At 41.3% G+C, this 24,925-nt stretch overlaps 1 protein-coding gene and 1 pseudogene across 9 annotated transcripts in view; both read left to right on the top strand.

Annotated features, from left to right (window-relative positions):
- Window positions 1-4,462, top strand: part of NINL (ninein like) — a 195,443-nt gene extending 190,981 nt beyond the window's left edge. For all 9 annotated transcript variants that reach the window (XM_045443705.1, XM_045443706.1, XM_045443703.1 and 6 more), the window contains one exon: window positions 3,482-4,462. In XM_045443705.1, the coding sequence (XP_045299661.1) occupies window positions 3,482-3,673 (192 nt within the window). In that variant the 3' untranslated portion in view covers window positions 3,674-4,462. The remainder of the gene's footprint in view (window positions 1-3,481) is intronic.
- A 19,244-nt stretch (window positions 4,463-23,706) lies between these two features.
- On the top strand, window positions 23,707-24,130 carry LOC123579595 (annotated as a pseudogene).
- The last annotated feature ends 795 nt before the right edge of the window (window positions 24,131-24,925 follow it).

Here is a 24,925-nt window from a genome sequence, read left to right as displayed (position 1 = left end):
TTTATTCATTTATTTATTCAGTCACTGGGCAGATACTTACTGAGCACCTGTCATGTATCATGGCATTCATTGTTCTAGGAAGACTCTAAGATAGGCCCTCCTGGGCCTTACGTTCTGGCAGTGGAGACAATAACAAGATATATGACCTCAGGTGATGAGAAATGCTCACTCTTAAGAAGAGATGGATGGCACGTGGTGGGGATGGTTGGGGACCACTCTGAAGAGATGGCATGGGAGCAGACACCAATGACAGCCATGGAAGTCTGGCTCTGACCCCCCCCTTCCCCCCCCCCCCAGTGGAGGCCAGGTTGGCTTTTTGGAAGAGAGGTGCTCCTGTGGTGGGACTGTCCTATGCAGTGTTGGGCTGAATGCCTGTAGCACCTCCACTCAATGGGAGTGTCATAAAAGGGCACCCATGTGTTTCCCTGTGTGCTAGGGGACATGCTAGACCCCGAGCAGGAGGGGCATCCAAGCAGAGGAGCAGTTCAGGTACATGTCCTTAGATGGGACCAAGTGGAGTACATCAGCAGACTGCCAGGGAGGTGGCTGTAGCTGCTATGAGCTGATGGTTGGGTGCGGGTGGGCAGGACCCCCTCAACATTAGGAGTTTGGATTTTATTTTACTTTTTTTTTAATGTTTATTCTTAGAGAGAGAGAGAGAGATACATAGAATGAGTGGGGGAGGGGCAGAGAGAGAGGGAGACACAGAATCCTTAGTAGGCTCCAGGCTTTGAGCTATCAGCACAGAGTCTGACACAGGGCTGAAACACACGAACCATAAGATCATGACCTGAGCTGAAGTTGGATGCTTAACCGACTAAGCCACCCAGGTGCCCTGGGATTTTATTTTATTTCTGATGGCAGTTAGAAGCCATCTGAAGATTTTAAGCAAGAGCATGATATGATCTATATTTTTAAATAAATCACTCTGGGGGAAAAGAAAATATTTGGGCTTCAATAGGCTGCAAAGACCAAAAAAAAGAAGGCCATAGCTGTTCTGCTTGATGAAAGCCCACAGTTGAATTCAGCCAGCAAGGTCAATCAGTAAGAACTGGTGGCTGGGCAGCCAGCATGGAGGGTGCTGGGAGGGGGAGGCAAGGCTAGAACGAAGCAGGAGACAGAGAAAAGGCTCAGCCAGACACCAGCTACTCCAGAATAGTTCTGTTCAGAGCTAGAAGAAATTAAGTATGAGAGTCTGCAGAAATATTTTCATTATAGTAGTCAAGTCTGTTTAGAGGGCTCCTGAACTGAGCCCAAACAGGATGAAATGTCCAGGCCACCTCTTGTTCCCTGGGAGGTGGGAGGTCCCAGTGGGAGTCACACCTCCCTCTCTGACCATGCTCCTGGCTTTGCAGCTCCCTCCCTGCCATCCACTGACTCTCCAAGTGTTACAGACACTCGGCGACCCCCCTTGCCCTACAGTCATTCTCTTACACAAAGCCACAGTTTGCTTCCTCTTGCCTGGCAGATCCTCAGTCTTGGTTAAATCCTGTGGCTCCTGCACACCTCACCCTGTGCGTTGAGGTCCTGTCCACAGCCCTACACCCACCCCACCCCACCCCACCCCACCTCAGAACTAGCTTATGCTCTAGCCAAGTGAACCAGCCACCTGTGACCGTGCATGTGCCACAACGCCCAGACCCTCCCTTCTCCCAGGCCCTCACTGCCACCTGAATCCAAAGGTAAAGGAGCCCTGGCCCTGCCTCTGCCCCTTTTTACCAAAGTACCTGCAGAGGGTTATCTGGACACCCTCACCTGCCTTCCCTTGTGTTCACTCATGTCACTGGCTGAAGTCCAAAATGTTGGTGTTGTGGTGGATGCCCCCACAGTGTCTGCAAGTGAACCCGCCAGCTCAGCCTCAGAAGGGATGCAGAACCCAGCCTCTTCTCACTCCCACTCTCATCCTCTGTGCCCTACAGTGTCCTTGTTTCCTCCTGGGCTATGTTCTCAGTGCAGGAGTGGCAGCAGTGCTTTCCCAACATGGTTGAGGTGCTGGCCCTTCTACTCGGAGCCCTCCAGGCCTCTCACAGCCCTAAGAGTACCAGGCAGAGTTCCTACAGAGGCCTCCAAGGCTCTGCAGGATCTAGTTGCCCCCAGCCCTCGGTGGCACCCAGCCAGCGTGTCAGCTGTAACTTCCTTTCAGTGGGCTTCTCACTGCCATGCCCCCCCAGCCCCAGGTCTCTGGCCATTCCAGCCATCCCCAGCCTGGCCAGGCTCTGGACCTTTGCACCTGCTCCTCCCTTTGCCTGGAATGTTCACATCCAGACAGGCTCAGTGTTCCTTGCCCTGCTTTGTTCAGATCTCTGTTCAAATGTCAACAGACAGAGAAGTTTTCCCTATTCACCCCAACCGAAATAGGAACTCCCTCAGCTATCTGTCGCCTCCTGGTGAAACCAGTAACCTGAGTGTTAATAGGACTAGTAAGTGCAGCTGTAACTTTTCACCAAGATCTTTTTTGTTTGCCTGTAAACATCCCTGACTCTTCTCCTTGGGGGAGGCAGGTAGAGTCCAGCCCTCCCATCTCCATCTCCTCCTTTGGCTATCTCTCCTTGACACATAACTCCATGCTGAGTGATTGTGTTTGCTATACATCAGGCAGGCAGACTTGAGTTCGGTTATGTGGGGTTTTCTCTTAGCACTTGTCATGCCTCCACACCATGTATTTGTTTCTGGCATGTCCACTTCCACCAGAATATGTGCTCCTGAGAGCAAGATCATTGCGCAGTATGTCTGGCAGTACTTGTTGAATGAATGAATGTAGTATTGACTTTTGAAGCCCAAGGCTAGGACCCCGGTTGGCATTGTATCTTGAACAAGGACTCATAACTAGAGTGGCCTTGTGTCCCCATCGCCATGGCTATTGTGTGTGGTGAACAGCCCATGCACTTGGGGTTCCCAGGGTGGATGTAGTGTCAGAGTGTGTCCTGTGAGACATGGTGGCCCTGCAGAGCACACTGGTAAGAACCAGAATGACATGTTTTATGTTATGTTGAGTAGTCCTTTTTAAAGACTGGTGATTTTAGGGCAGCTGGATGGCTCAGTCGGTTAAGCATCCAACGTCAGCTCAGGTCATGATCTTGCAGTTCACAAGTTCAAGGCCTGCATCAGGCTCTGTGCTGATAGTTCAGAGCCTAGAGCCTGCTTCGGATCCTGTGTCTCCCTTTCCCTCTTTCCCTCCCCTGCTTGCACTCTGTCTCTCTCAAAAATGAATAAACGGTTAAAAAAAATTTAAGGCTGGTGATTTTGATCTTTTTTATATCTTCATTTCATGGTAAAATCAACTCTCATAAAGTTGACTTAAATTTCATCTTTCATACCAGGTTTAATAAAAATTGTCATTATACCCAATGTCTGTGTATGAGATATGTAAAAACCCTGGAACTGTGTTCCAAACACACTTGAAAGAGTGGGAGGGGCAAGCTGTCATGCAACATTTCTGCACTAGAATAATAGTAAAGTATGGTTTTTCTCTCCTCCCTAGTTTGAAAAGAACACAAAATCTCATTTGCTGCTCAAGGATCTCTATGTGGAAAATGCTCACCTGACAAAGGCACTTCAGGTCACCGAAGAGAACCTACGAGATGCTGAGAAGAAAAACTGCATCCTGGAAGAAAAAGTTAGAGCTCTCAACAGACTCATCAGTAGGATCGCTTCAGCTTCCTTCTCTGTGTGAAGGTTGCTTGTTTTCCTGGAATTCATTTTGAAAGAATATCTTTTAAAATTAAGCCACCATGATGTCATAATATCCTAACGTTCATTGGTTGTGCACCCTTGGACATAGATTTCTGATTTCTTGTTCACCTTACACGTGTTTAAAAATGTCTACTGTGCCAGCTGCTCAGGAAATAGACATGCTGGAAAAGACTACATTTTTATTAGTAGTCCTGGGTAATTTCTCCAGTAAAATTCTCAGTTTTGCTACTCATTGGTGAAACAATTATGGGTAGCTTTCAGTGAAGTAAGACTAAAAGAAAAATGGTAAAATCAATCAATTTCAATGTTGTACCTTTGACCTTGGCTACAGAGAGTAAAATGAAAAATAAGGGCTCTGGACAGTTTCATCTTTTCACTGTTATTGCTTTGGTTTTAGATCATTAGCATTCTCAAGCTGTGTCTGTACAAACATTCTAGAAAGACTCCTTGCTGAGACTGTCAACCCTGCAATCAAAGACAATGGAGGGGAAGCCCGCTCTTCAGGGACTGCTCTACCACAGGAAGATGTTTGGAGAGTGCTTATTTTAGGTCTGTGGTCTCAGGGATGATGGTATTATGAATGCAATCTTTCCCTCATTGAAATGTCATCACACTGGAAATTGTATTATATGTAAAGAAAAAAGAAAAGTCTAGTTTTATATCCAAAATATACATAAGTTATGGTTATTTGGTTTATGAGAATAAACTACTGTACAATGAAGAGTCACTGTATTTACAAAAACTCTTTTCTATTAAAGTTAACTTCTAAGTTTAAGTTTTTATTAAATATTTTAAATAGAAAAATAGTTTTATAAGAAACACTCCTGTGCCCATCAACTAGATGCATTAAAATCCTTCTGCTACATGTAGATAGAGGTGCAGCCCCTGTTCTGTTGCTGTCAACCTCCTTCTCCTTCCTGGAGTCAGCCACTACCCTCAAGCTGCTGTGCCCTGTCTCCTTCTGTCTGTCTTAAAGCACTATGGAAATACACAAAAGACTGGAATAGGGGTGCCTGCCTGGCTGGCTCAGTTGGCAGAGCATACGACTCTTGATCTGGGGATTGTGAGTTCAAGCTCCACATTGTGCATGGAGCCTACTTAAAAAGACCAGAACAGATGGAAAGATCAGTTCTTGGATAGGGAGACTCAACAACATAAAGTTGGTTCTTCTAAATTAACTGATTAATGTAGTATAGCTCCAATAAAAACACAAGTGGGTGTTCCTTTCTCCAATCAACCCCTTGTCCAGAGTTGGACAGTTCGAAAGTTTACATGTACAGCTAGATAAGCAAATAAAATAATATGGAAAATTTTAAAAAGAAGAGCAATGAATGGGAACTAGTTCTACTAGTTGTTAAAATAGTTTCAATATAGTTTGAGTTACATGGTTGTATACATTTGTCAAAACTCATCAAAGGGCACAGTTCTTCATTCACTGTGGACTTCTGGCTGGGACTGGAGTAACAAGGAGATTGGATCTAGTAGACATGAACAACACTATCAAACAATTGACATTTATAGTCTCCAACAACAGCAGAAGTGCACCTAGAATATTTACAAAGATAGACCATGTTGTGGACCTTGAAACAAGTCACAAAAAAATTAAAACAATTTAAGTCATACAAAGTACTTTCTCTGACCACAATGGAACTGTTAAATAATTCATGAACTATTCAGTTCATGGAAATCAGGAGAAATTAGAAGATATTTTGAACTGAAAGGAAATGAAAACACAACTTAGCAAATTTGAGGTGTGGAGCTAAAGCATTACTTAGTGGAAAATTCATAGTCTTAAATTCCTGTATTAAAAAGGCCTCAAATCAATGACCTCCACTTCCACCTTAAATAACTAGAAAAAGAAGAACAAAGAAGCCCAAAGTGAGCAGAAGAAAGGAAATAATGAAGATCACAGAAGTCAAGGAATAGAAGAACAATGGTGGCAAACTACACACTATAGGTTAAGCCTAGCTTCATGGCCTGTTTTTGTAAATAGTTTGAATGGCATAGTCACACCTATGCCATTATTCACTTATATACTGTCTATGCCTACTTTTGTGCTCAGTATCAGACACTGAGTGGCTGACCTGAGTGGAAATCAAGAGTTGGATGCTTAACTGACTGAGCCACCCAGGTGCCCCTATACACATATGTGTGTTTTGTACCATGTGAATATATTAAGTGTTTCTTGTAAAATCACAAAATAAAATAATAAATTCAACCCATCCTAAATAATATGAATTGTTTAAAGCAATACATCATCTAAAATCTGCATCTCCCTCTACATCTGGAAAAATTAATATATATCATTATAGATACCATTTTTTAAAAACTTGTATGACTAAGACAAAAAAGGGAAAGCAGATATAATTAGGAATGACCATATGTACAGAAAAGTAAAACATTTCAATATACTTCAAAATACAGATTAAAACTGATTTGGAAAAATACAATTAACTAAAATTTACTCAAGAAAAAGTCAACACTTTGACCAAAAATTAAAGAAAATTTAAAAATTTATCAAAGGTCAACATTTCTCCCCCAAAGATTCATACCCAAATTGTTCTGTAAGTATTAAAGCTATTTCTAAGGTTACAATTCTGTTTTTAAAAGACAAAGGAATGAGCATCAACTCATTTGAGACACCAGAACACTAACACCAAATCTGGCTGTGGTGGCCACCCTGTACTCCTGTCTTTGTGGGGTTCACAGTGCCTTCACTCATCTGGGCTGACTGGTGGGCTGTGATGGAAGTGGGACTCGTTCAGTACCAAGCCTAGCCTCTCAGAAAAATAGCAGCACCCACTTCCAATGTCTTAACTATGGGAGTCCTGAGATGCCAGGTAAGAAGCCCAGCCAGCTTACTGGAGACCATACAGAGATGGGGAGGTAGCATTTGAGTGCAGCTGCGTGCAGAACCCAAGTAGGATCTGTAGAATGCCCCAGCTGAGCCCGATCAACCCACAGAATCATGAGAGCTAATAAAATGTGGCATAAAGACACCATATGTTGAGTGGCTTGTTTCATAGGGACAGATAATTAACACCACTGACAAAGCACATATAGACACATGCACACGTACACATTCCCCTCGTCCAAAGCACTGTAAACCAACATTACTCACAGTTGGGAAATTCCCCAACAAATGAAGAGCAAATCAAATCTCTCAGTTACCTGATAACCTGAGTAGTGAACACACCATGGCCAAGAAGAATGTAGCCCAGGGAATGCAAAGTAGTTCAACAAAAAAAATTCTACATTTCATTTTTTTAAGTAATCTATGTGCCCAATGTGGGGCTTGAACTCATGCCTCCAAGATCAAGAATCACATACTCTACCAACTGAGCCACCTAGTGCCACAACAAAATTCTATTTATGTAATTCATAACACAAGGAAGTAAGAAACCATATGATCATTACTCAAGTTCCAAAACCATACTTAGAAAAATCATATATTAATTACCATTGTTTTATTTTTTAAATTTATTTTTACTTTTTAATTTACATCCAAGTTAGTTAGCATATAGTGCAATAATTTCAGGAGAAGAATCCAGTGATTCATCCCCTAAGTATAACATCCAGTGCTCATCCCACAAGTGTCTTCCTCAATGCCCACTGCGCATTTAGCCATCCCCCCACCCACAACCCCTCCAGCAATCCTCTGTTCTCTGTATTTAAGAATCTCTTATGTTTTGTCCCCCTCCCTGTTTTTATATTATTTTTGCTTCCCTTCCCTTATGTTCATCTGTTTTGTATCTTAAATTCCACATATGAGTAAGGTCATTTGATATTTGTCTTTCTCTAATTTCACTTAGCATAATACCCTCTAGTTCCATCCACGTTGTTGCAAAGGGCAAGATTTCATTCTTTTTCATTGCCGAGTAATACTCCATTGTGTGTGTGTGTGTGTGTGTGTGTGTGTGTGTGTGTGTATACACACACACACCACATCTTTATCCATTTATCCATCGATGGGCATTTGGGTTCTTTCTATACTTTGACTATTGTCAATAGCACCACAATAAACATTGGGGTGCATGTGTCCCTTAAACAGCACACCTGTATCATTTGGATATTTACCTAGTAGTGCAATTATGGGTTGTAGGCTGGTTCTGTTTTTAATTTTTTGAGAAACCTACATGCTGTTTTCCAGAGTAGCTGCACCACTTTGCATTCCCAACAGAAGTTTAAAGAGATCTTCTCTCTCCACATCCTCGCCAACATCTGTTGTTGCCTGAGTTGTTAATTTTAACCATTCTGACTAGTTTGAGGTGGTATCTCATTGTGGTTTTGATTTGTATTTCCCTGATGATGATGTTGAGCATTTTTTCATGTGTCTGTTGACCATCTGGATGTCTTCTTTGGAGAAGTGTCTATTCATGTCTTCTGCCCATTTCTTCACTGGATTATTTGTTTTTGGGGTGTTGAGTTTGGTAAGTCTCTATAGATTCTGGATACTAACCCTTTATCTGATATGTCGCAAATATCCTCTCCCATTCCATCGGTTGTCTTTTAGTTTCGCTGATTGTTTCCTTTGCTGTGCAGAAGCTTTTATTTTGATGAAGTCCCAAAAATTCATTTTTGCTTTTGTTCCCTTGCCTCTGGAGACTTGTTGAGTAAGAAGTTGCTGCAGCCAAGGTCAAAGAGGTTTTTTGTCTGCTTTCTCCTCGAGGATTTTGATGGCTTCCTGTTTACATTTAGGTCTTTCATCCATTTTGAGGTTATTTTTGTGTATGATGTAAGAAAGTGGTCCAGGTTCATTCTTCTACATTTCGCTGTCCAGTTTTTGCAAGACTATTTTCTGTCTGAAGAGACGGTCTTTATTCCATTGGATATTCTTTCCTCCTTTGTCAAAGATTAGTTTGCCATATGTTTGTGGGTCAATTTCTGGGTTCTCTATTCTGTTCCATTGATCTGAGTGTCTGTTTTTGTGCCAATACCATACTGTCTTAATGATTACAGCTTTGTAATACATCTTGAAGTCTGGGATAGTGATGCCTCCAGCTTTGGTTTTCTTTTTCAGGATTGCTTTGGCTATTTGGGGTCTTTTCTTTTTTTTTTTTTATTTTTTTATTTTTTTTTATTTATTTATTTTTTTTTTAAATTTTTTTTTTTCAATATTTATTTTTGGGACAGAGAGAGACAGAGCATGAACGGGGGAGGGGCAGAGAGAGAGGGAGACACAGAATCGGAAACAGGCTCCAGGCTCTGAACCATCAGCCCAGAGCCCGACGTGGGGCTCGAACTCACGGACCGCGAGATCGTGACCTGGCTGAAGTCGGACGCTTAACCGACTGCGCCACCCAGGCGCCCCGATTTGGGGTCTTTTCTAATTCCATACAAAGTTTAGGATTGTTTGTTCTAGCTCTATGAGAAATGCTGGTGTTATTTTGATAGGGATTGAATTAAATAGGTAGATTGCTTTGGGTAGTATCAACATTTTAACAATATTTGTTCTTCCAATCCAGGAGCATGGACTATTTTCCCCTTTTGTGGTGTGTGTCTTCTTCAATTCCGTAAGCTTTCTATAGTTTTTAGTGTATAGTTTTTCACCTCTTTGGTTAGATTTATTCCTAGGTATTTTATGGTTTTTGGTGCAGTTGTAAATGGGATCAATTCCTTGAATTCTCTTTCTGTTGCTTCATTATTATGTATAGTAATGCAACCGGTTTCTGTGCATTGATTTTATATCCTGCGACTTTGCTGAATTCATGGATCAGTTCTAGCAGTTTTTTGGTAGAATCTTTTGGGTTTTTCATATAGAGTATCATGTCGTCTGCAAAGAGTGAAAGTTTGACTTCTCCTTTCCAATTTGGATGCCTTTTATTCCTTTGTGTTCTCTGATTGCTGAAGCTAAGACTTCCAATTCTATGTTGAAAAACAGTGGTGAGAGTGGACATTTCTGTCGTCTTCCTGACCTTAGGGGGAAAGCTCTCAGTTTTTCCCTGTTGAAGATGATATAAGCAGTATATGGCTTTTATGAATTCGAGGTATTATCCTTCTATCCCTACTTTCTTGAGGGTTTTATCTAGAAAGGATGCTGTATTTTGTCTAATGCTTTCTCTGCATCTATTAAGAGGATCACGTGGTTTTTGTCCTTTTATTGTGATGTATCACATTGATTGATTTGCAGATATTGAACCAGCCTTGCATCCCAGGTATAAATCCCACTTCATTGTGATGAATATTTCTTTTAATCTATTGTTGGGTCTGGTTGGCTAGTATCTTATTGAGAATATTTTGCATCCATGTTCATCAGGGAAATTGTCCTGTAGAACTCCTTTTTAGTGGGGTCTTTGTCTGGTTTTAGAATCAAGGTAATGCTGGGCTCATAGAATGAGTTTGGAAGTTTTCCTTCCATTTCTATTTTTATGAACAGCTTAAAAAAATAGGTGTTAACTCTTCTTTAAATGTTTGGTAGAATTCCCCTGGAAAGCCATCTGGCCCTGGACTCTTTTTTATTGGGAAATTTTTGATTACTAATTCCTTTTTTTTACTGGTTATGGGTCTGTTCAAATTTTCTATTTCTTCCTGTTTCATTTTTGGTAGTTTATATATTTCTAGGAATTTGTCCATTTCTTCCAGATTGCCCAATTTGTTGGCATATAGTTGCTCATAGTATTCTCTTATTATTGTTTTTATTTCTGCTGTGTTGGTTGTGATCTCTCCTCTTTCATTCTTGATTTTATTTATTTGGGTTTTTTTCTTTTTCTTTTTGATCAACCTGGCTAGTGGTTTATCAGTTTTGTTAATTCTTTCAAAGCACCAGCTCCTGGCTTCATTGATCTGTTCTACTGTTTTTTGGGTTGTTTTTATTTTTGTTTTTGATAGCATTGATTTCTGCTCTAATCTTTATTATTTCCCGTGTTCTGCTCACTTTAGGTTTTATTTGCTGTTCTGTCAATGTCTGTAAGGTGTAAGGTTAGATTGTGTATATGAGACATTTCTTCCTTATTTAGGAAGGCCTAGATTGCTATATACTTCCCTCTTATGACCACCTTTGCTGAATTCCGGAGGTTTTGGGCTGTGGTGTTATTTTCACTGGCTTCCATATACTTTTTAACTTCCTCTTTAACTTCTTGGTTAACCATTCATTCTTGAGTAGGATGTTCGTTAGTCTCCAAGTGTTTGTTGTCTTTCCACATTTTTTCTTGTGGTTGATTTCGAGTTTCATAGCGTTGTGGTCTGAAAATATGCACTGTATGATCTCGATCTTTTTATACTTACTTAGGGCTGATTTGTGTCCCAGTATATGGTCTATTCTGGAGAATGTTCCATGTGCACTGGAGAAAAATGTATATTCTGCTGCTTTAGGATGAAATGTTCTGAATATATCTGTTAAGTCCATCTGGTCCAGTGTGTCATTCAAAGCCATCGTTTCCTTGTTGATTTTTTGCTTAGGTGATCTGTCCAGTGCTGTAGGTGGGGTGTTGAAGTTCCCTACCATTATGGTATTATTATCAATGAGTTTCTTTGTGATTAATTGATTTATATATTTGGGTGCTTCCATGTTGAAGGCATAAACGTTTACAATTGTTAGATCTTCTTGGTGGATAGACTGCTTAATTATGACATAGTGCCCTTCTTCATCTCTTGTTAGAGTCTTTTAAAATCTAGATTGTCTGATATAAGTATGACTACTCTGGCTTTCTTTTGGAAAGAAAGCATGATAGATGGTTCTCCATCCCCTTTCTTTACAATCTGAAAGTTGTCTTTAGGTCTAAAGTGGGTCTCTTGTAAACAGCATATAGATGGATCTTGTTTTCTTATCCATTCTGTTACCCTATATCTTTTGATTGGAGTGTTTAGTCCATTGACAGAATGAGTACTGGAAGATATGAACCTATTGCCATTCTGTTGCCTATAGAGCTAGAGTTTCTGATGGTGTTCTCTGGTCCTTTCTAGTCTTTGTTGCTTTTGATCTTTTTGTTTTGTTTTATCTTTTCTCCCCAAATTTCTTGCAGGGCTGGTTTAGTGGTTATGAACTCCTTTAGTTTTTATTTATCTGGGAAACTCCTTATCACTCCTTTTGTTTTGAATGACAGTTTTGCTGAATAAAGAATTCTTAACTGCGTATTTTTCTGATTCAGCACATTGAATATATCCTGCCACTTTCTAGCAAGTTTCTGTGAATAGGTCTGCTGTGAACCTGTCTTCCCTTATAGGTTAAGGACTTTTTTTCCCTTGCTGCTTTCATGATTCTTTCCTTGTCTGTGTGTTTTGTGAATTTGACCATGATATGCCTTGGTGATGGTCAATTTTTGCTGAATCTACTGGGTCTTCTCTGTGTTTCCTGGATTTTTATTTCTTTCCCCAGGTTAGGAAATTTTTCTGCTATGATTTGCTCACACAAACCTTCTACCCCTTTTCCTCTCTCTTCATCTTCTGGGACTCCTATGATTTGGATGTTATTCCTTTTTAATGAGTCACTGAGTTCTCTAATTCTTATATCATGCTCTTTTGCCTTAGTTTCCCTCTTTTTTTTTCTGCTTCATTATTTATTGTCCATAAGTTTGTCTTTTATATGGCTGATTTGGTGCTCTGGTTCATCCATCCTTGCCTCTGTGGCATCCATTAATGATTGTGTCTCAGTTGTTGCATTTTTAATTTCATCCTGACTAGATTTTACTTCTTTTGTCTCTGCAGAAAGGGATTCTATGGTTTTTTCAGCCACATCTTGTATTCTTATTATTGTTATTTTAAATTCTGGTTCAGACATCTTGTTTATATCTGTGTTAAGTTCCTGGCTGTCATTTCCTCCTGATCTTTCTTTTGGAGTGAATTCCTTTTTTTTTCTTTTTTTTTTTTTTTTTTGCCATTTTGCAGGAAGGAAAAGAATTAATAAAATAAATAATTAAATTAAAAAAATTAAAAACACAAAAAATCAAATAAAGGAAGCTAGATCCTAGGTGTGTTTTTGTCTGGCTTTTGAAAGAGGCTTGATAGGCTAGACAAGAAAGAATAAGAAAAGGAAAAGTTAAAAAAGAAAAGTTTTAAAATATTTGTAAAATGTCTACAATAAAATGGAATAAGATGGAATGAAGAAAGTAAAATAGACTAAAAAATTTTACAAAAAATAAAAAAATATAGTAGAAAAATTAAAAATCTTTTTTTATAAAAACAGAAAATAAAAATAATTTTTTCCTCTTTCTGTGTCCAAGAATAAGAAAAAAAAATGAATAGATGAACCATCGAACAGAATGAAAGACTTTCCCCTAGAAGTCAAACTGTGAAGCACTTTATAAGTCTGTACACTAAGCAAAAAGAGAGATGTGTGGTCATTATCTAGGGCTTGATTGATGCAGTTTGATGGGATTTTGTGTAATGGCACTGTTCTCCTGTAGGTGGTGCTGCTTAGCTTACTGTGGTGGATCAGTGTGGCCTGCGTATGCATGTATGCCATGTGTGGGAGAGGTGAAAATGGCATCATCCAGCCTCCCAGTCTCTAGCATCAGAACTCTGTGCTGTCGCCAACTGGCAATTAAGCACCCCTCCTTTGTCTTCAGCTTCTTTCTACTCCCTCCTTCTACGCTGTCGGTGACCAAGCCATCAGCCTGCCAAATGTCACTTCCCTCCTGTTAGGGTCAGGCGTAAGGCAGGGTAAAGATAGGAGTCAGAGGCTAAAAAATTTTAGCAAAGGCTTTATTTGGGAACTAAGGTCTCGGGTGAGGTTCCGTGACTCAGGGAGAGAGAGAGAGAGAGGTCAGGGAAGTTGCACCCAGGTGTGGTGGGGTGGGGTTTTTAAGCTGCAGCGGTTCTGGGTTTAGGTCCGGGTGGGCCTTTTTCGTGTCAGGTTGTGCTGTCTCTTGGTGATTGGTTGACCTTCAATTCATTCTGGCATGCTACTAGGGACTTTTCATTGGTTTGCACTGGCAAGATGGCCGTCCCCTCTACTGTGGTTCCAAGGACATCCTAACACCTCCCGAATTTCATCTCACTGTGGGGCTGTGTTTCCAAACCCCTTACTTCTAAGCACCCTGCAGCTTGAACCCACTCTGGCCCCCTGGGGGAGGGCCTCAAGCAATGGCCAGATGCTGGCCTGTTCTCTGAGCGTCTCATGCAACCGCGCCTCTGCAGAGGCCCTGAGACTGCGGCCAGGTGCTAGCCAGCCCCAGAGAATTTTTGTGTAATTGTGTAGCAGCAGTTTAGGGACTATGGTAAATCACAACACACATCTGGCACCAGGCTTCATGGCACCCTAGTGTTGTGGTAGGGTCCCCTCCCTAAGGAGAGGGGAAAAAAAGGAGAGAAAACTTCAAGGTAACCTGGCTATGTGCCTCCGTGACATCCCTCATGACTTTGTAAACGGAGACTAATCAGACTGCATGTTTATCTGTGTTACCATATATGGGAGACAAATAAATAGAAAATGTATAAAAAACTATGCCATGTGAGGTTCAGTGCTCAGTTCTTTGGGTACAAAACCAACTGAGCGGTGCTGGCACGAATAAAATTGCTTCCTAGAAATCAAAAAGCCTCAGTGTCACGACTCTGTGGGAGAATCCTGCTATGGTATCTTAGTTTCAACACCAGCAAACATGGCTGTAATCTGGGGTCCGCTGGGCCCTTTGCTTGTGGGGAGGCCACACAGCCTCTACCAAATGTCCTCCCTGCAGGGGAACTACTACCCCTCCATGTGGCCCTAGGACCCTTCGGACCTCACTGCTCCTGGGGATTTGCCCTTCCCATCAGAGCACGGCCAGGTATCCAGGTATTGAGCTGCAGAGCTCTGTATAAACCCTTTCCTTTCTTCTTTTCCCTTTCTTCAGTTCCTTGCAGGTGTTCCCACTCTTTCTCCTAGTCGCCAGCTGCCTTTGCGGGGAGTGCTTTTCCTGTACTCTTCCCTGTCTCTGCCCTCGGCAAAAACAGCTCCCCACCCTCCGTGGCTTCTCTCTCCCCCAGTTCATCTCTCTGTGCTGTGTACTTGCCGAGTTCTGTGGCTCAAGTTATGCAGATTGTTGCATTAGTCCTCAGATCAATTTCTCCAGGTGTGCAAAATGGTTTGGTGCTGATCTAGCTGCATTTCAGGGATGAAAGAAGCAGAGAATTTCCATGCTGCTCTGCCATCTTCCCCACTGTTTTTTTATTTAAAACAATTTTTTAAATGTTTTTTTTTATTTTTAAGAGAGAGAGCATGAGCGGGGGAGGAGCAAAGAGAGAGAGACACACACAGGATCCGAAGCAGGCTCCAGGCTCCAAGCTGTCAGCACAGAGCCCAATGCGGGGCTCAAACTCACAAACCATGAGATCATGACCTGAGCTGAAATCGGCACTCAACCGACTGAGCCACCCAGGCGCCCCAACCATTGTTTTATTTTTAATTACAACATTGAATTTGTTTTGAGGCTTCAAGTTGCACTGAGAGAGGCCACAGGTTTTGGTATTTTTCCTGAAGTATGGAATAGAAAAGTTGAGAAAGACTGGCATCCAACCAAGTCAGGAAAAAGATAAGCTGCCACTTGTTGCTAGCAGTGGTCATTTTTCTGGAAGTTCTGGACAATATCAATATGAAAAAAATGAGCTTATATAAATACTAGGATGTGGCCAAGTCATCATAATTTGCAGGTTTTTACCTGTTTCAGCTGCAGCCAGTTAGGAAATATAATAGAAAAAAGACTCTACTCACATTAGGACTAAATTGACAATAACTAGGAAACCATTTAGAAAGAAATGTGATTGGACTTTGTGTGAGATGAGTTAGCAGTGAGCACATTGGTGGCAGTGTCTGCTAGGGAAGGGGGAACAGACTTTCATTTCCTACATTGTTTAACTTATTTTCCCTAGCTGCATGTATATTACCTGCATAAGAAAATACATGTTTATGGCAATGCAAGCTGGTGCAGCCACTCTGGAAAACAGTACAGAGGTTCCTCAAAAAACTAAAAATAGAACTACCCTATGACCCAGCAATTGCACTACTAGGTATTTATCCAAGGGATATAGGTGTGCTGTTTCCAAGCGACACATGCACCCCCATGTTTATAGCAGCACTATGAACAATAGCCAAAGTATGGAAAGAGCCCAAATGTCCATAGATGGATGAATGGATAAAGAAGATGTGGTGTATATATATATATATATATATATATATATATACATATATATAATGGAGTATTACTCGGCAATCAAAAAGAATGAAATCTTACCATTTGCAACTATGTGGATGGAACAGGAGGGTATTATGCTAAGTGAAATTAGAGAAAGACAAATATCATATGACTTCACTCATATGAGGACTTTAAGAGAAAACAGATGAACATAAGGGAAGGGAAACAAAACTAATATAAAAACGGAGGGGGACAAAACAGAAGAGTCTCATGAATATGCAGAACAAACAGAGGGTTACTGGAGGGGGTGTGGGAGGGGGAAATGGGCTAAATGGGTAAGGGGTACTAAGGAATATACTGAAATCATTGGTGCACTATATGCTAACTAATTTGGATGTAAATTAAAAAAAAAGATTTAATTATTTCAAAAAAAAAATGTTTAAAAATCTAACCACAATTCTAAATAGAAAGGTAGTCAATATAAATCAATAAAGCCCCCAAATTCCAAATTTCCAACTAGTATACATTCATTTCAAGTAAATAATATACTTACTATTTTATTTGGGAAATTAAATACAAAAATACATCATACAGTTTAAGTTCGGGAATGCTGATGGGCTGGCAACACAGCAATGTGCTCCACAGCCATGCATCCTCACAGCAGACCCTTGTGGACTGCAGGGCTCACCTGGCTGCATGCTTCCATGTGCTCTGGGAGTAGAATACAAGGGAGCGGCTACAGACCCACAGTTAAAATGGCAACATCATCCACCCCATTCACTAGGGAATTTTTCCTTTTTGTTTATCCATAGAGATTTAGGTGAAAATCTGATCCGGCTACAAAAATTATGGGTTGAAATTCTTTTGATAAAATAATCTGCAAAGGACAGCCTATGGACCTAAGTAGGTCTACTATGAAAATATACAAATTCACATCCCAAGTAAAGTCTTTCTATAACTTGATTTCTTGAATATAATTTTGGACAGAAACATTTCCCATGTAAAAATGAAACTGCACATACAGCATATGCCAGGTGCTGGGGTTATCTGGACTTTCAAATTTGAATGCCTCTTTCAGATTACTGGGCTGCTCGTGCAGGGGCGGGGTGGAGAAAGGCCACAGACTACCAGATAGGAGCACTCTGTGTCTCTCCAACCACTACTGTTCACATTTCATCAAAAAACAGAAGGTGCCCTCTGCTTCATGTGACTTTTTAGTCAGTGTGAATCTGGGTATGGGGGAACTTGCACAAAGTTCCTCTTCTAGCCCCAGTTTCTATTTCCCTCTTCCAAGTGGTGATACTGGTAGCCACCTCACAAATTCACAAGCAGACAAGAGCCAGACCAGGCATTGCTATTGGAAATGGGCAAAACCCACTGTGTCCTTCCTTTCTGCCTTCCCAAATAGCCAGATGATACATATTATTGTCACTAAACATTACATATACTGAGAATTTTGATAGACCATCAGCTCCACCTGCCCAGGTTGATTTGGAAACACATATCCCAGAAATCCAGCTTGGGGCCTACACAATGCACATCACCAGAAACAACATAAGATGCAGAGACCTACCTTCTCCCTATACAGCAAGAGATTATTTAAAAGAAATTCAGGAGCACCAGGGTGGCTCGGTTAAGTGTCTGACTGCAGCTCAGGTCATGATCTCCCGGTCCATGAGTTTGAGCCCTACATCAAGCTCTGTTGTCAGCTCAGAGCCTGGAGCCTGCTTCAGATTCTGTGTCTCCCTCTCTCTGCCCCTCCCCTGCTCACATCCTCTCTCTCTCTCTCTCAAAAGTAAACATTAAAAAAAATAGAAATTAAAATGGCGGTGGGGTGGCTGGGGGCAGGGCAGGGGCAAGTGTGACTTTTTGGCCTCCTTGTCCTCCAGGGGCCTCCTGGACATCATGCAGGTACCAGCACCATAAAGATGTAGACTTCAGAGCAGGTCTTTGACTACCCATGGGAAACTGTTAAAACGGCTGCAGTGCAGAAATAACACAAACCCTATGAACCCAAGCATGGTTGCAACCGATGTACTGGACAGACAGATCCCCCTGGAAAGCTGCACAGCCGTAGACTTCTCAGTACAGAGGGGACTGCCTTCCATTGTGAAATCTCTTATTGGTGCAGCAAGAACTAAAACATGTGCAGAGGAGATCCTGGGAAGATGGCGGTGTAGGAGGACGCTGGGCTCACCGCGCGTCCTGCTGATCACTTAGATTCCACCTACACCTGCCTAAATAACCCAGAAAACCGCCAGAAGACTAGCAGAATGGAGTCTCCGGAGGCAAGTGCAGACGAGAGGCCCACGAAAGAGGGTAGGAGGGGCCAGGCGGAGCGCGCTCCACGGACTGGTGGGAGGGAGCCAGGGAGGGGGAGGGGCAGCCCGCCTGCCAAGCAGAGCCCCCGAGTCTGGCTTGCAAAAGCGGAGGGGCCGGAGTGTGTTCCGACAGCAAGCGGGACTTGACATCTGGAAGGTTATAAGCTAACAGCTCTGCTCGGAAAACGGGAGGGCTGGAGGACAATGGGAAGGAGAGTTGAGCCCCGGATGACAGAGCTTAACTTGGCGGGGAACAAAGGTGCTCGCCAGCTCCATCTCCCTTGACCATCCCCCGGCCAAAATCCCAAAGGGAACCAGTTCCTTCCAGGGAACTTGCACCGCGCAAACACCAAATGCTGTGCTTCTGCAGATCCATCCCTCCGGCAGGTCTGACTCCCTCCCGGTGCTGCAGGGCCCCTCCCGAAGCGGATCTCAAAGGAAAAGCGAGCTGAACCTGCCCCTCCCGCCCCTGTGCACCTTGCCGATCCACCCCAGCTAATATGCCAGATCCCCAGCACCACAAGCCTGGCAGTGTGCAAATAGCCCAGATGGGCCACGCCACCCCACAGTGAATCCCACCCCTAGGAGAGGGGAAGAGAAGGCACACATCAGTCTGACTGTGGCCCCAGTGGTGGGCTGGGGGCAGACATCAGGTCTGACTGCAGTCCCGCCCACCAACGCATGTTATTCAAGACAGCACAGGGGAAGTGCCCCGCAGCCCCGCACCACTCCAGGAGCTATCCAAAATGACGAAACGGAAGAATTCCCCTCAGAAAAACGTCCAGGAAATAACAACAGCTAATGAACTGATCAAAAATGACTTAAACAATATAACAGAAAGTGAATTTAGAATAATAGTCATAAAATTAATCGCTGGGCTTGAAAACAGTATAAAGGACAGCAGAGAATCTCTTGCTACAGAGATCAAGGGACTAAGGAACAGCCAGGAGGAGCTAAAAAATGCTATCAATGAGCTGCAAAATAAAATGGAGACAACTACGGCTCGGATTGAAGAGGCAGGGGAGAGAATGGTGAACTAGAAGATACAATTATGGAAAAAGAAGAGGCTGAGAAAAAGAGAGATAAAAAAAAATCCAGGAGTATGAGGGGAAAATTAGAGAACTAAGTGATGCACTAAAGAGAAATAATATACGCATAATTGGTATTCCAGAGGAGGAAGAGAGAGGGAAAGGTGCTGAAGGCGTACTTGAAGAAATAATAGCTGAGAACTTCCCTGAACGGGGGAAGGAAAAAGGCATTGAAATCCAAGAGGCACAGAGAACTCCCTTCAGACATAACTTGAATTGATCTTCTGCACGCATATCATAGTGGAACTGGCAAAATACAAGGATAAAGAGAGAATTGTGAAAGCAGCTAGAGATAAACGTGCTCTAACATATAAAGGGAGACCTATAAGAGTCGTGACTGATCTCTCTTCTGAAACTTGGCAGGCCAGAAAGGAATGGTCGGGAGATCTTCAATATGATGAACAGAAAAAATATACAGCTGAGAATCCTTTATCCAGCAAGTCTGTCATTTAGAATAGAAGGAGAGATAAAGGCCTTCCCAAACAAACAAAAACTGAAGGAATTCATCACCTCTAAACCAGCCCTACAGGAGATCCTAAGGGGGATCCTGTGAGACAAAGTACCAGAGACATCGCTACAAGCATGAAACCTATGGACATCACAATGACTCTACCCATATCTTTCTATAATAACACTGAATGTAAATGGACTAAATGTGCCAACCAAAAGACATAGGGTATCAGAATGGATAAAAAAACAAGACCCATCTATTTGCTGTCTACAAAAGACTCATTTTAGACCGGAGGACACCTTCAGATTGAGAGTGAGGGGATGGAGAACTATTTATCATGCCACTGGAACTCAAAAGAAAGCTGGAGTAGCCATACTTATATCAGACAAACTAGACTTTAAATTAAAGCCTGTAACAAGAGATGAAGAAGGGCATTATATAATAATCACAGGATCTATCCATCAGGAAGAGCTAACAATTAAAATGTCTATGCGCCAAATACGGGAGCCCCCAAATATATAAAACAATTACAAACATAAGCAACCTTATTGATAAGAATGTGGTAATTGCAGGGGACTTTAACACTCCACTTACAGAAATGGATAGATCATCTAGACACACAGTCAATAAAGAAACAAGGGCCCTGAATGATACATTGGGCCACATGGACTTGACAGATATATTTAGAACTCTGCATCCCAAAGCAACAGAATATACTTTCTTCTTGAGTGCACATGGAACATTCTCCAAGATAGATCACATACTGGGTCACAAAACAGCCCTTCATAAGTATACAAGAATTGAAATTATACTATGCATACTTTCAGACCACAATGCTATGAAGCTTGAAATCAACCACAGGAAAAGTCTGGAAAACCTCCAAAAGCATGGAGGTTAAAGAACACCCTACTAAAGAATGAGTGGGTCAACCAGGCAATTAGAGAAGAAATTAAAAAATATATGGAAACAAATGAAAAGGAAAATACAACAATCCAAACGCTTTGGGATGCAGCGAAGGCAGAGAGGAAAATACATTGCAATTCAGGCCTATCTCAAGAAACAAGAAAAATCCCAAATACAAAATCTAACAGCACACCTAAAGGAAATAGAAGCAGAACAGCAAAGACACCCCAAATCCAGCAGAAGAAGAGAAATAATAAAGATCAGAGCAGAAATAAGCAATATAGAATCTAAAAAAACTGTAGAGCAGATCAACGAAACCAAGAGTTGCTTTTTTGAAAAAATAAACAGAATTGAGAAACCTCTTGCCAGGATTCTCAAAAAGAAAAGGGAGATGACCCAAATAGATAAAATCATGAATGAAAATGGAATTATTACAACCAATCCCTCAGAGATACAAACAATTATCAGGGAATACTATGAAAAATTATATGCCAACAAACTGGACAACCTGGAAGAAATGGACAAATTCCTAAACACCCACACGCTTCCAAAACTCAATCAGGAGGAAATAGAAAGCTTGAACAGACCCATAACCAGCGAAGAAATTGAATCAGTCATCAAAAATCTCCCAACAAATAAGAGTCCAGGACCAGATGGCTTCCCAGGGGAGTTCTACCAGACGTTTAAAGCAGAAATAATACCTATCCTTCTCAAGTTATTCCAAAAAATAGAAAGGGAAGGAAAACTTCCAGACTCGTTCTATGAAGGCAGTATTACTTCCTAAACAAGACAGAGACCCAGTAAAAAAAGAGAACTACAGGCCTATATCCCTGATGAATATGGATGCAAAAATTCTCAATAAGATACTAGCAAATCGAATTCAACAGCATATAAAAAGAATTATTCACCATGATCAAGTGGGATTCATTCCTGGGATGCAGGGCTGGTTCAACATTCGCAAATCAATCAACGTGATACATCACATTCATAAAAGAAAAGATAAAAACCATATGATCCTGTCAATCGATGCAGAAAAAGCAGTTGACAAAATTCAGCATTCTTTCTTAATAAAAACCCTCGAGAAAGTCGGGATAGAAGGAACATACTTAAAGATCATAAAAGCCATTTATGAAAAGCCCACAGCTAACATCATCCTCAATGGGGAAAAACTGACAGCTTTTCCCCTGAGATCAGGAACACGACAGGGATGTCCACTCTCACCGCTGTTGTTTAACACAGTGTTGGAAGTTCTAGCATCAGCAATCAGACAACAAAAGGAAATCAAAGGCATCAAAATTGGTAAAGATGGAGTTAACCTTTCACTTTTTGCAGATGACATGATATTATACATGGAAAACCCGATAGATTCCACCAAAAGTCTGCTAGAACTGATACATGAATTTTGCAAAGTTGCAGGATACAAAATCAATGTACAGAAATCAGTTGCATTCTTATACACTAATAATGAAGCAACAGAAAGACAAATAAACTGATCCCATTCACAATTGCACCAAGAAGCATAAAATACCTTAGGAATAAATCTAACCAAAGATGTAAAAGATCCGTATGCTGAAAACTATAGAAAGCTTATGAAGGAAATTGAAGAAGATATAAAGAAACGGAAAAACATTCCATGCTCATGGATTGGAAGAATAAATATTGTCAAAATGTCAATACTACCCAAAGCTATCTACACATTGAATGCAGTCCCAATCAAAATTGCACCAGCATTCTTCTCCAAACTAGAACAAGCAATCCTAAATTCATATGGAACCACAAAAGGCCCCGAATACCCAAAGTAATTTTGAAGAAGACCAAAGCAGGAGGCATCACAATCTCAGACTTTAGCCTCTACTACAAAGCTGTCATCATCAAGACAGCATGGTATTGGCACAAAAACAGACACATAGACCAATGGAATAGAATAGAAACCCCAGAACTAGACCCACAAACGTATGGCCAACTAATCTTTGACAAAGCAGGAAAGAATATCCAATGGAAAAAAGACAGTCTCTTTAACAAATGGTGCTGGGAGAACTGGACAGCAACATGCAGAAGGTTGAAACTAGACCACTTTCTCACACCATTCACAAAAATAAACTCAAAATGGATAAAGGACCTGAATGTGAGACAGGAAACCATCAAAACCTTAGAGGAGAAAGCAGGAAAAGACCTCTCTGACCTCAGCCATAGCAATTTCTTAGTTGACACATCCCAAAGGCAAGGGAATTAAAAGCAAAGATGAACTACTGCGACCTATGAAGATAAAAAGCTTCTGCACAGCAAAGGAAACAATCAACAAAGCTAAAAGGCAACCAACAGAATGGGAAAAGATATTTGCAAATGACATATTGGACAAAGGGCTAGTATCCAAAATGTATAAAGAGCTCACCAAACTCCATACCCGAAAAACAAATAACCCAGTGAAGAAATGGGCAGAAAACATGAATAGACACTTCTCTAAAGAAGACATCCAGATGGCCAACAGGCACATGAAAAGATGCTCAACGTCGCTCCTCATCAGGGAAATACAAATCAAAACCACACTCAGATATCACCTCACGCCAGTCAGAGTGGCCAAAATGAAAAAATCAGGAGACTATAGATGCTGGAGAGGAGGTGGAGAAATGGGAACCTTCTTGCACTGTTGGTGGGAATGCAAATTGGTGCAGCCACACTGGAAAACAGTGTGGAGGTTCCTCAGATAATTAAAAATAGACCTACTCTATGACCCAGCAATAGCACTGCTAGGAATTTATCCAAGGGATACAGGAGTACTGATGCATAGGGGCTCTTGTACCCCAATGTTTATAGCAGCACTCTCAACAATAGCCAAATTGTGGAAAGAGCCTAAATGTTCACCAACTGATGAATGGATAAAGAAATTGTGGTTTATATACACAATGGAGTACTATGTGGCAATGAGAAAGAATGAAATATGGCCCTTTGTAGCAACATGGATGGAACTGGAGAGTGTTATGCTAAGTGAAATAAACCATACAGAGAAAGACAGATACCATATGTTTTCACTCTTATGCGGATCCTGAGAAACTTAACAGAAAACTATGGGGGAGGGGAAGGAAAAAAAAAAGAGGTTAGAGTGGAAGAGAGCCAAAGCATAAGAGACTCTTAAAAACTGAGAACAAACTGAGGGTTGATGGGGGGGGGGGGGGGGGAGGGTGGGTGATGGGTATTGAGGAGGGCACCTTTTGGGATGAGCACTGGGTGTTGTATGGAAACCAATTTGACAATAAACTTCATATATTGAAAAAAAAATAAAACGTGCAAGAACATTCTGTAGTGGATCCTACAGAGAAAACAAAGGGATTTTAATCTATTAATGTTTTATTTACAAATATGGCTTCAGTAGATGAGACTTCTATACAAACCACATCCTCAGGACCCAGAAAAAACTGTTTTGAGGGAAGAAGCCACAGTCATCATGAAAGGAATCAGTCTCAGCAGTTACCTTGAAGGACAGATGGCAAGTGTGGGATCTTCAAATGCTAATAAGGGCCAAGAAGCAATGGAATGGGAATACATAAATTCAATGCTGAGATTTAAGAATTGGCAGGTTTGGCGAGAGGGAGAATAGGGACACCAATGGTGGCAGCATTTGTAGGGAAATGACAAGGAAAGTTGGTATGTGACACCTGCTCCCCCAGGTCTCTGCAAGCTGGAATATATTCGTTATTTAAAAAATAAAACTATATTTTAGACAGAGTTTTTTTTTAATAAATTGAAGAAAAGCTATATGAATTTTGATCAAAACAAAGAGGTGCAGGGTTTCTAAACCAAAGGGATCATCTGAAAGTAGTATTGTTTGAAATGACCATCTAATTTTGAGGATTCCAGTATTCATGTAAAAATTTTAACACATTTTGAAAAGCACTTAAAAATCATATTGGCATTATTAAATCTCCTTTAGAATTTGGAAGCTCTTCATGCACTGGAACTCTGGCTTTAGACCAACCCCAGAACAAAGCAGAGCCACCTAAATACATATAATTACCCGACTGTGGTAAATACACTTCATGTGCTTGCATGAGGAAATGCTCTTGATTATTTTCATTTCATTCATTCATTATGTTCATTTATTTTTGAGAGAGAGAGAGAGAGAGAACGTGAGCAGAGAATGGGGAGAGAGATTGGGAGACAGTTTCCAAAGCAGGCTCTACACTGACAGCAGAGAGCTCAATGTGGGGCTCAAACTCACGAACATGAGACCATGAGGTCATGAGATCATGACCTGAGCTGAAGTCAGACACTTATTTTTTTTAAGTTTTATTTTTATTTAAGTAATCTCTTCACCCAACATGGGGCTCAAACTCACGACACCTGAAATCAAGAGTTGCATGCTCTTCCAACTGAGCTAGTCAGGTGCTCCTGAATGAATGCTCTTTAAAAGGAGAAGTTGCATAGTTT

This window comes from Leopardus geoffroyi, chromosome A3 (assembly GCF_018350155.1).
Source record: "Leopardus geoffroyi isolate Oge1 chromosome A3, O.geoffroyi_Oge1_pat1.0, whole genome shotgun sequence".
Classification (NCBI taxonomy): domain Eukaryota; kingdom Metazoa; phylum Chordata; class Mammalia; order Carnivora; family Felidae; genus Leopardus; species Leopardus geoffroyi.
Note: the sequence above shows the minus strand (reverse complement) of the source record. Positions and strands in the feature narration are given on the sequence as shown.